The sequence below is a fragment of the Macrotis lagotis genome, chromosome 1 (assembly GCF_037893015.1).
Source record: "Macrotis lagotis isolate mMagLag1 chromosome 1, bilby.v1.9.chrom.fasta, whole genome shotgun sequence".
Lineage (NCBI taxonomy): Eukaryota > Metazoa > Chordata > Mammalia > Peramelemorphia > Peramelidae > Macrotis > Macrotis lagotis.
In genome coordinates this window covers 912,591,567-912,602,755 of record NC_133658.1, presented here as the reverse complement: position 1 = coordinate 912,602,755, position 11,189 = coordinate 912,591,567, and the positions used below count along the sequence as shown (strand labels likewise).

Here is an 11,189-nt window from a genome sequence, read left to right as displayed (position 1 = left end):
TGAAATAAATTTCTTTGAAATTATGAAAAAAGGGAAAAGTCCTACATGCACCAAAATATTCATAACAGCTTTTTGTAGTGACAAAGAATTGGAAATTATTGAGGGGATGCCTATACGAGTTATGGTACATGAACACTGTGGAATACTATTATTCTATAAGAAACCAGGTTGGATTCTAGAGAAGCATAGAATGATTTACAGGATCTGATACTGAGCAAAGGGAATAGAACCAAGAGAACAATGTACACATCAACAACATTGTGAATTGATCAACCTTGATGGAAGCAGCTCCTCTCAGCAGTCCAGAGAGCTAGGATAACTGTATTTAATTGGCTATGGACTATATTATCCCCATCCAGAGGAAGAAAAACAAAACAAAATAAAACTCACGCACATATAATCCTTCTGAATCTGATGAATACTTTATTAAAATTATCTCTTAGGCACCTCTTTCCCTTAATCCTAATTCCTCATAACAAAATTACTAAATTGTAAACATGGTTATTAAAATATGTATGTACAATGCTACCCTGACTGCTTGCCACTGAATTTCGTAACTTAAAAATATATATGTGCATATGTATGAAAAGAAGGGAAAAAAATGAAAGAAAAGAAATAGTTTCTTTGGCAGGTGTTCATCTGACATTCTAACAGTGTGTCCAGTCCATCGTAGTTGCACTCTGTGTAGTTATATTGCAAAGTGAGGCAGTTTAGCTTGAGAAAGGACCCCAGTGTCTGGTATCTTCTCCTGCCAGGCGATCTTCAGAATCTTCCTAAGACAATTTAAATGGAAGAGATTCAGTTTCCTGACACGGCACTGGTAGACTGTCCATGCTTCACAGGCATATAGCAATGAGGTTAGTACAATAGCTTTGTAGACCTTCAGTCTGATAATCAGTCTAATACATCAACTCTCCCCATACTTTCTTTCGGATCCTCCCAAATACTGAGCTAGCCTTGGCAATGAAGATGTCAACCTCATTGTCAAGGTGTACCTCCTTGGAATGGGCACTGCCAAGGTAAATGAATTTGTTCACAGTACTCAGAACTTCTCCATTTGCTGTAATTGATGGTTCCACATATGGATGGTATGGGGCTGACTGATGGAGCACCTGTGTTTTCTTGGTGTTAATTGTTAGACCAAAATGAGTACAAGTAGCAGAAAATTGATCAATATTTTGCTGAGTCTCTTCAGAGACTGCATTGAGTGCCCAATCATATGCAAACAGAAGATCCTGCACCAACACTCTCTCTACTTGATCTTGTCTAGCCTTTTCATTTTTATGAATTTGCCTTCAGTGTGGTAGCTCACCTTGAGGCCACTTCTTCCTCAGTGAAAGCATTTGATAACATGGTTGAAATCATCATGCTAAAAAGTATGGGGGCAATGACATATCCTTGTTTTACTCCACTGCTGACTGGGAAATCTCCAGAGCATCGCCCACGATCCAGAACATAGACATGCATGCCTTCATGGAAATGATGTACAAAAGTGATGAATTTCTCTGGGCAACCAAATTTTGGCATAATTGTCATAAATCCTCACTACTGTTGGTATCAAAGGCCTTGGTCAGATCTACAAATGTTGCATGTAAGTTCTATTCTGTTCCTGGCATTTTTCCTGGAGTTGTTGGGCAGCAAACACCATATCAACTATTCCTCTACTCTTTCTGAAGCCACACTAGTTCTCTGCCACAAATATTCAAGAGGATGAAGGATGAAAAATTTTCATAATATGTAACTGTAAAATAAAATAAAATAGCAATCATGCTTAAAAACAAATATAATCAACTGGAAAAAGAATGGAACCCATCAAAAAGTAAAACTGATCAACTGTTAAAGGAATATAACACATCAAAAAGTTAAAACAATCACATGGAAAAGGAACAAAATTCATAAAAAATCTAAAGTAAACAACTATAAAATGTAAACAACTCATTTAAAAGAATAATAAATGAACTTTAAAAGGAAATACAAAAAGCTAACAGAAGAAAATAAAAGCCTAAAAATTAGAATTGGAAAGATGGAAAATAATGATACTGTAAGACACAAAGATTCCATCAAAGATAAACAAATTGGGAAAAATAGAAGAAAAAGTGAAGTACCTTTCAAAAAAGCAAATGACCTAGAAAATAGATTCAGGAAAGAAAATTTGTGAATTATTGAATTGAAAGTTTCATCAAATAAAGACCCTGGAAAATGTCTTTTAGGAATTATCATGGACAAGTTTCCTAATTATCTATAACAAGAAGACAAAACAGTCCTTGAAAGAATTCATTTCTCACTTCCAAAAAAGAGATCCCAAAATAAAAACTCCAAGTAATATTGCAGCCAAAATTTAGATTTCTCAACTAAAGGGCTATATTTCTATACAGAAGGGAGGGAGTGTTCTGAAGTGGTTTCTAGATATAGAGATGAAAAATACTTCAGAGGTTTTAGACTTCTTAACCTACAGATTCCCATTGAGCATCTTGAAGCCCTAGGCAGTTGACAAATCCTGGGTGGGATGAGTAACAGGTTATTAAACATCTACATTAAAAGGCCCTCTGAGATTTTACACAATATTTGATAACCAAAGTGAAATGGATAAATATTTACAAAATATAAATTGCTCAGGTTACATAAAGAAGAAATTAAATAACTAAATAACCCTATTTCAGGAAAAGAAATTCAACAAGTAATCAATGAGCTCCCTAAGATAAAAATCTCCAGGGTCAGACAGATTAACAAGTAAATTCTAACAAGCATTCAATGATGACTTGATTCCAATTCTCTATAAACTATTTGGGAGGCAGCTAAGTGTCATAGTGGATAGAGTACGGGCCCTGGATTTGGGAGGACATAAGTTCAAATCTGGCCTCAGACACTTAATTGCCTAGCTGTGTGACCTTGGGTAAGTCATTCTTAACCCAATTGCCTTAAATAAATAAAATTTTAAAAACTACTTGGAAAAATAGAAGACAACAAAACTCTGCCTAATTCCTTCAATGACACAAATATAGTGCTGATACATAAATCAGGAAGAGTCACAAAAATCTTTTTTTTTAGTTTTTTTTTTTTTTTTTGCAAGGCAAATGGGGTTAAGTGGCTTGCCCAAGGCCACACAGTTAGGTAATTATAAAGTGTCTGAGACCGGATTTGAACCCAGGTACTCCTGACTCCAGGGCCGGTGCTTTATCCACTGCTCAACCTAGCTGCCCCCACAAAAATCTTAAATAAAATTTTACCAAAGTGATTAAACCAAGTTATCATCAGGATAATACACTAGGACCAAGCAGGATTTATTCCAAAAATGCAGGATTGGTTCAATATTAGAAAAATTGCCAGAAGAATTGAGTATATCCATTACAAACCAGCAAAATTACAACTAAATTCATATGGAGAAACAAAAAATAAAGAACATCTAGGAATGTCATTGTAAAAAATTGCAAAAGAAAATGGCTTAGCCTTACCAGATCTAAAATTATAGTACAAAGCATCAGCCATCAAAACTGTCTGGTTCTGACTAAGAAATAGAGTGGTGAATCAATGGAAAAGATTAGATGCAAGAGACAGCAGGAAATGATTATAGTACTCTGCTGTTTGATCAACTCAAAGAGTCCAGCTTCTGGAATAAGAATTCACTCTTGGGTAAAAACTGCTGGGACAACTGGAAGCTAGTATGGCAGAAACTAGGAATTGGCCAACATCTCATACCCTATACTAAGATAAGATCAAAATGAGTGCAGGATTTAGCCGTAAAAGAAAATATTATAAGCTAATTCTGAGAATAAGGAATAGTTTACCTGTCAGTTCTATGGAAAGGAGCCATTAATAAACCCAAACTAGATGTTATTGTTTACATTAAATTCAAAGGCCTTTGCACAAAGCCACTGTATCCAAGATCAAAAGAAATGCACTAAATTGAGAAATAATTTTTACAACTGGTGTCTCTGACAAAGGAGTCATTTCTAAAATATATAGAGAACTGAGTCATATTTTAAAAAAAGCAACAAGCTATTCTCCAATTGACAAATGATCAAAGGATGTGCAAAGCAACTTGCAGATGATGAAATCAAAGCTATGAAGTCATATGAAAAATTTCTCTAAGTCATTATTGATCAGAGAAATGCAAATTAGGACATCTCTGAAGTGCTACTTCACACTTCTCAGATTGGCCAACATGAGCAGAAAGACTAATCATCAGTGTTGGAGAAGATGTGGGAAATCTGGGACACTAATGCATTGTTGGTGGAACTGTGATCTGATCCATCCTTTCTGGAGAACAATTTGGAATTGTGCTCAAAGGGCAATAAAACTGTGCATACCATTTGATCTAGCAAAACCACTATTTGCCCCTTTTTTCCTGAAGATATCATGAAAAGGGTAAAAACCCTACATGCAACTCTGTTTATAGTGGCAAAGAATTGGAAATCAAGGGGATGTACATCAATTGGGGAATGACTGACCAAATTGTTTATGTATACTGTCCTGGGCTCTGGGACACTGTACTGTTCTATTAGAAATGAAGAGCAATGGGATTGCAGAAATTCTTGGAATGACTTTCATGAATTGATGCTAATTGAGATCAACTGAACCAGAAGAACATTATGCACCTTAACAACAACATGGAGTGACATTCAAACTTGATGTCTTTACTCCATCAATTTTAGGGGATCCATGATGGAGAATCCCAACCATTTCCAAAGAACTAACTAAGGAATTCAAATGAAGACCAAAGATTATTTCCTTCAATTTTTAAAAAAGTGGTCCATAATTTTGATCTATGCATATCAGAGAAAAAATGTAAGAACTATATCAGATTGCCTTTTGTTTGGGGGGATGGGAGGAAATGGGGGGATCAAAACCTTGCAAACAAAAACGACTGGTAGAAATGGTTATTGTATATAAGTGGAAAATAAATAAAATATTTATTAAAAGCAGAGTTTATTTCACTTTTGACAGTATTTCTAAATTCTCAATTTGAATAGTCAGCAAAAAGGACTAAAATGAAAGGCAGTTGCTAATTAAAAACTTTATTCTTTCGGATCAAGGGACAAAATTTTTCCAATCAGTATATCGTTAGGGGTTTATGAGAGTCAAAGCTGAAGTGATTCCTGAAAAAAAAAAGGATGCTGGTAATGATGGAAGGGCAGGTGGCTATAGAAATAACAGTGGTGGGGTAGCAGAAATTTTACATTCTTACTCTCTCCTCTGCAATTACAGAGGAGGAATAAGAATGTCAAAGTGAAAATGAAAATATATAATTGAGAAACTGATGCAGCAACTGGCAAAAAGGGTAGTGGTGGTGATGGAAGTAAAGGAAGGACCCTGAAAATGGACTTGTTGAGATGAGGAGTTCATAGAAACCCTTATGTGAACAAACCTCAAACATGAGTTAGCTATTTTTTTCAGGATATTCATGATAGTTCTAGGAGATAGGAGGACATGTTTTAGAATGATGATATCCCCTGGCAGAGGGCTTATGATTTACCCATTCCTGGGTGTTCCACTGTGGCCTCAAAAGGATCACATAGCATTTGGGAATGAAAATGCAGACAAGTAAGCCACCACTAGAGCTCAAGATGGAGAAGACTTCCACAACTACCATCGTTTTCCCCTTGGTACTATGGTATGTGGGCAAAAATGAAATCCAGACACTGCAGAACACCAGCATGCTAAAAGTGATAAACTTGGTTTCATTAAAGGTGTCAGGAAGGTTTCTGGCCAAAAAGGCTACAGTGAAAGTCCCCAGGGCCAAGAACCCCATGTAGCCCAGGACAAAGTGGAAGGCAATGAGTGAACCTTCATTGCACTTCAGGAGGAGGTGCTCAGGTTCTGAGTATAGGTCTATATCTGGGAATGGGGGAGAAACCAATAGCCAAATACCACATTGTATCACTTGAATCAGGGAGCAGATAAGAATGATAGAAATGGGTGTCTTAGAACCCATCCATTGTCTACTCCTGCTCCCTGGCCTTATGGCTTTGAAGGCTAGAACTACTGTGATGGTTTTAGCCAAAATGGAGGAGATGGACATCGTGAATGTGATTCCAAATACTGTCTGTTGAAGAAGACATGTGGCTAAGGTAGGCTTTCCAATGAAGAGCAGTGAAGACAGGAAACATTGACTTAGGGAGAAGAGCAAGATGTAGCTGATAGTAATATTGTTGGCTTTCACAACGGGAGTGTCCTGATGCTTTATGAAGACCCCTGTTATCAGAACTGTCATGAGACAGAAGACCAGAGCTGTGCAGGTCAGAGTCATGCCCAGAGGTTCCTCAAATGTCAGAAAGATCTCCACCTTGGGGAAGCAACGATTTCTCTCCTTGTTTGCATATTCATCTTCAGGACAGGCAATACACTGTTCCACATCTATAAAGAATAAAAACATTCTCAGCATTCAAAGTTGAGCCAAATTTTATTAACCCTGCCAGGAGAGCAATTAAATTTCTGAAACTGAACTTCTTGTCTGCAAAGGAAGGACTCCTCATAATCTTATTCAATTCCTCAAGAAATAGCAGTCTCTCACTAAATGAGCATCTCAAATTCATTATCACTATTAATTCAGACACATAGACCCTCCTAGGTCATAAATAGATTGATTTTTATAAAGTCTTCTCTCAAATTTCCTGGCCATGAAGATAACAGCTTCTCATAAAATAAGCATGATGTGATGGGAGACAGTCAAGAAACATTTACTAAATAATTATTTGGTATACACTGTGCTAGGATCTTGGCCTACATATAGCAGCAAATGACAAGCCTTCCCTTTAAGGTCCTGCCTCCTAAGAGGAGAAGTAAAGGGAAGGAAGTGGCATGGTGTCCTTCTACTCTCTGGTGGTATGGGGTCAAAGCTTATAGAGGCAAAAGCAAAGTCCCAAAGAGAAGGAGTCATGGATAAGAAAGATACAATTGCATGGAATTCATCTATGGGAGCATGTGGCTAGCATACCAGAAATTACAGAGAATAGTTATAGTAGCTGTCCTAGTCAACCTATTTAATGACTCATTACGGCAATAATTATTGGGACCATATTTATAATGTTCTAAGTAAATAAGCATTGCAAAACGGTTTCTACTTGAAGTGAAAGCTGCTGGACTAAGACATATGTTAAAATGAAAATGCGATGAATGAAGAGAAAACAATCCCTTGTTTCTAAAATGCATCCCCAGCTCCTTTTCTTCCATTATGGCCAAATGTACTTTTGTCCTAATTATCAGTTTTTATTAGGCCATTTTTTTCTTGTTTCCCAGTAGAGCTGTGTCTATACATACTAAATGGGTAGTTCTGGACATGTCACTTAACCCTTTATACCTCATTGTCTTCAATCTGTTCAGTTTCAAAAAGGAATTGAAAGCCAAAATAGTGCTTGAAGTATTTTGGAGAAAAGCAAAACAAACAGTTTCAATCATATATTTTCTGTAAACTCAAGGATAAATACTGGCAAAATTTTGAAGTTTCCATTACCAATGAAAGTTTGCGAATTTACATTTATAAACATTGTCAAATATAAAGGAAAGGGTTCTAAGGATATTCAGAGAGTGACAACATTTTTTAATGATTCACCTTTCAGTTTTAATGTGTCTTGATTCTTATCTCTGTGACTTTATTGGTAACTTTTGGGTAAGAGGCATTTCTTCCTGATGTGTAAAAAATTTTATTATCATTTTAAGATAATTTATCTGCAGCAACATCTCCACCACCACCATGACCATCACCAGCAATGATCACTTAATCATTAGCATCATGAAAAACAGGAAAGTCATGATCATAAGAATAGCAGGATATAAAAATGATGAGTGACATAATTAGAAAATGAAGAAATTTTCCATCACATTCTAAAATTTTACACCTCTATCTCCTGAAAGATTTCATCGTTTTGAAAGTGGGTTATAATTAAAAACAAAGATCAGGTGGTCAAAATCTAAAAGAAAATAACAGAGCAATGCTTTCTTTTTATTCTAGAGTGATTAAAATGGTTTTTATTAAGATATCTGAACAAAATGGCACACCGTTCTCATGGCGGGAGAGATGGGTGGGGAAATCCCAAACTCTTTTATACACTTTGAAAGACTTTTGCTGCTCTTTCCCCTTCTCTCAAAATGGCAGACAAAAAGCCCCCAAAGCCTCCAAAGGAAACGGTCAGAAAGGAAGAAAAGGAAAGGAAGGCCAAAAAAGGAAGATGGCGCTGAAAAGGTGGTGAAAAAACCTCGAAAGCATTGCAGTAGAAATCCAGTGTTGGCCTGAGGGATCGGCAGATACTCCAGGTCTGCAATGTATTCCCGCAGAGCCATGTACAAGTAGAAATATGCTGCACCAAAAAACCGGATTGAAAGGAAAAAGAAAGACAGGGTGCCTGGTACTATCTCAAAACCAGTTGGTGGTGATAAAAATGGAGGAAACCAAGTGGTAAAGATTCGCAAAATGCCCAGGTATTACCCTACTGAAGATGTGCTGAGAAAACTCCTAAGTCATGGCAAAAAACCCTTCAGCCAGCATGTGAGGAAACTTGGGTCTAGCATCACCCCAGGCACAGTTATGATTCTGCTCACCGGCTGCCACAGGGGCAAGCTTGTGGTTTTCCTGAAGCAGCTGGCTAGTGGTTTGCTACTGGTGACTGGACCTCTGACCATCAATCAGGTTCCTCTATGAAGGACCCATCAGAAATTTGTCATTGCCACCTCTACTAGGGTTAACCTTTCTGGTGTAAAAATTCCAAATCATCTTACTGATGCTTACTTTAAGAAGAAGAGGCTCTGTAAACCCAGACACCAAGAAGGAGAGATTTTTGACACAGAGAAAGAGAAATATGAGATTACAGAGCAGCGCAAGGCTGATCAGAAAGCAGTGAACTCTCAGCTCCTGCCCAAAATCAAGAAAATTCCTCAGCTCCGCAGTTACCTGCGTTCTGTATTCTCTCTCTCCAATGGAGTTTATCCTCACAAATTGGTGTTTTAAATGCCTTGCAGAGAACTCTTATTAAAATATTTAGAATAGCAAAAAAAAAAAAAGAAAGAAAGAAAGACTTTGTTCCTGCCCCTTCGTGCCAACCATAGGCCGGGGTAACAAATCTAATTGATACTTTGGTTCCTATATGTTTCCCCACCCTGCTCACTATGCTAATGAGCAAGAACAGATGGATCTCTTTGAACATGTGCAAAGGAGAAGGTCAAGACTAGGTTACTCTTGACCAGTGAAGGACTAGTTTCTTTTAATATAGTTTGTCATCTTTGGAATGGGATTAGGAGAACTCTCCCAGTTTTGTGACTGGCTGGGGCCGTTTACCCTTTGGATTTTAAAGGGGCTCCCCTCCATACCCTGTGAAGACCAACAAGGCCCTTCATTCCTCATAATACCCCCTTTTCTTTATAATAATAACTTGGTCTTCATACTTCACCAGCAGTGTTTTCCTCAAATGAATTCACAATCCTCATCCTTGATAGCTCTACTGACTTTTTCTATCAATATTTTTACCTCTTCATTATTAGAACATACACCAGTCCTAATTTGCGGATATAATTTTGTACCATTCCAGTTATAAACTGGATCATACACAGGAGACATAGACGGGTAATAGGAATATTCCACATAGGGTCAATAGTAAGCTACCCAGCAACTGTTTCCACCATGAACCATTAAACCCATTCATCCGAGAGGTACTAAAGGAGCTTGTCCAGGTTTGGACTGGAATATGTGCCAATTTCCTGATATCACAGGTTACCTTTAGACAGCAACTTGATAAATTCAGTTTACCACAGACTCCTCCTTCTTCAGCCAACAGATAACCCAATACCAGTCTATGTTGAATGATTGCCTCTTTTGTTAGCATGGCTTGGTCAGCCAGCAAGTCGAAGCCCTAGCTGTCTAATTGGTAATTTTTCCACTATAGCTTAGAATCTCATCAGGATATAAATTGGGGTTCTATCCTATGCCCAGGTAGTAGGCCCTTAAGTCTAGATAACAACTCCCTGACCAACTCTTTGGACAACTGGGTGTAGGCGGAAGTCCTACAAATCCAATAATGTCCTTCTAGTGTCAGTTGTTCTTACAGGAATATAGTCAACAAATGGATAATACTGTTCCTCCTTACTTCCTAGGGGCCCTCTTAAATCCATGCAAACATCATGATAATAGGTACATTTCCAAAGTTGACGTACCTCCTTCCACTGGCAAGTTTTTATACCAATGTCTTTAGAAAGGTCTACCTGGCTCCAAAATTGATCAAAATATTTTGTGCCATTGGACCAACCCCAACAATAACTAATATACCTAGTGATGTTCCTTAAATTATTTTTCTCGCATATGGCCTTTTCAGCACTTTCCTTGCAAGTCCATACTAACTCATAATTCCCTTAACAAATGTCCCAGTTTGCACATCTTTACAAGAGATCCAAGTATCATCATTAATCTCACCTGAGCCTGAGGCCACCTATTTCTTAAGTTGTACAGTCCTGATGTCCAGACATTTGCTACTCCCCAGGCAAATATCCTGGCCAATTAGTTATAAACAACATTCACCCAGTTCTGACTCAGTCATATGCCACTGGTGTTTCTCTCCTCTGCATCAGAATACTGTGCCACAGTGCACCTCTGAGCGGGAGCTGAGAACCTAGGCCAGACCCAGTGGTACTACCACCCAAGGTCAATCCTCAAACTGCTGTGAACTACCTCAAATCCACTAGTTAGCCACACCAAAAGACTGAGCATTAACTTCTGTCAGCTAGATTCTCCTCCCCCCATTATCTAAATCAGAGATAGGACTCTCCCTAGATAGGATATACAGACTCATGTAACTTAATCATGCCATCCTCTTTGTCTCTAAATGGAGAACATTTTCACCCTGCCTCCCCTTCTGCATTCTATAAGGAGGAGGGCATAAGTAAGGGTGCCATACTTACAAAGTCAAGGGGAAGTTACAGATAAACCATGTACACATAGGTGAGAGATGGTGGAGATGAACTGATCCAGTGTCTCTCCTCTCCTCTCTTCTCCCTTGGAGGCAACCAGTGTCCTTCAGCATCTTCTGAATCTGTTCCAAAAAGTCCCCTCCAGCTCTGGTGACTAGTTGAGACCTTGTCCTCTGGTAGAGAAACGGCTTAACATCTTACTCAGATCAAAACACATACTTCCATCACTAAACAATGAGATTCTGAGGCTTATTACAATTTACATTTTGCCTTATTGACATTTGACACAGGTACTTCAC

General features: G+C 38.0%; 1 protein-coding gene and 1 pseudogene across 1 annotated transcript in view; one reads left to right on the top strand and one right to left on the bottom strand.

Annotated features, from left to right (window-relative positions):
• Nucleotides 1-5,410: 5,410 nt before the first annotated feature.
• LOC141509782 (vomeronasal type-2 receptor 26-like) overlaps nt 5,411-11,189 on the bottom strand; it is a 28,504-nt gene continuing 22,725 nt past the window's right edge. The window contains exon 5 of the mRNA XM_074219575.1: nt 5,411-6,354. Within this exon, the coding sequence (XP_074075676.1) occupies nt 5,411-6,354 (944 nt within the window). The remainder of the gene's footprint in view (nt 6,355-11,189) is intronic.
• Nucleotides 8,086-8,941, top strand: LOC141509788 (large ribosomal subunit protein eL6-like; annotated as a pseudogene).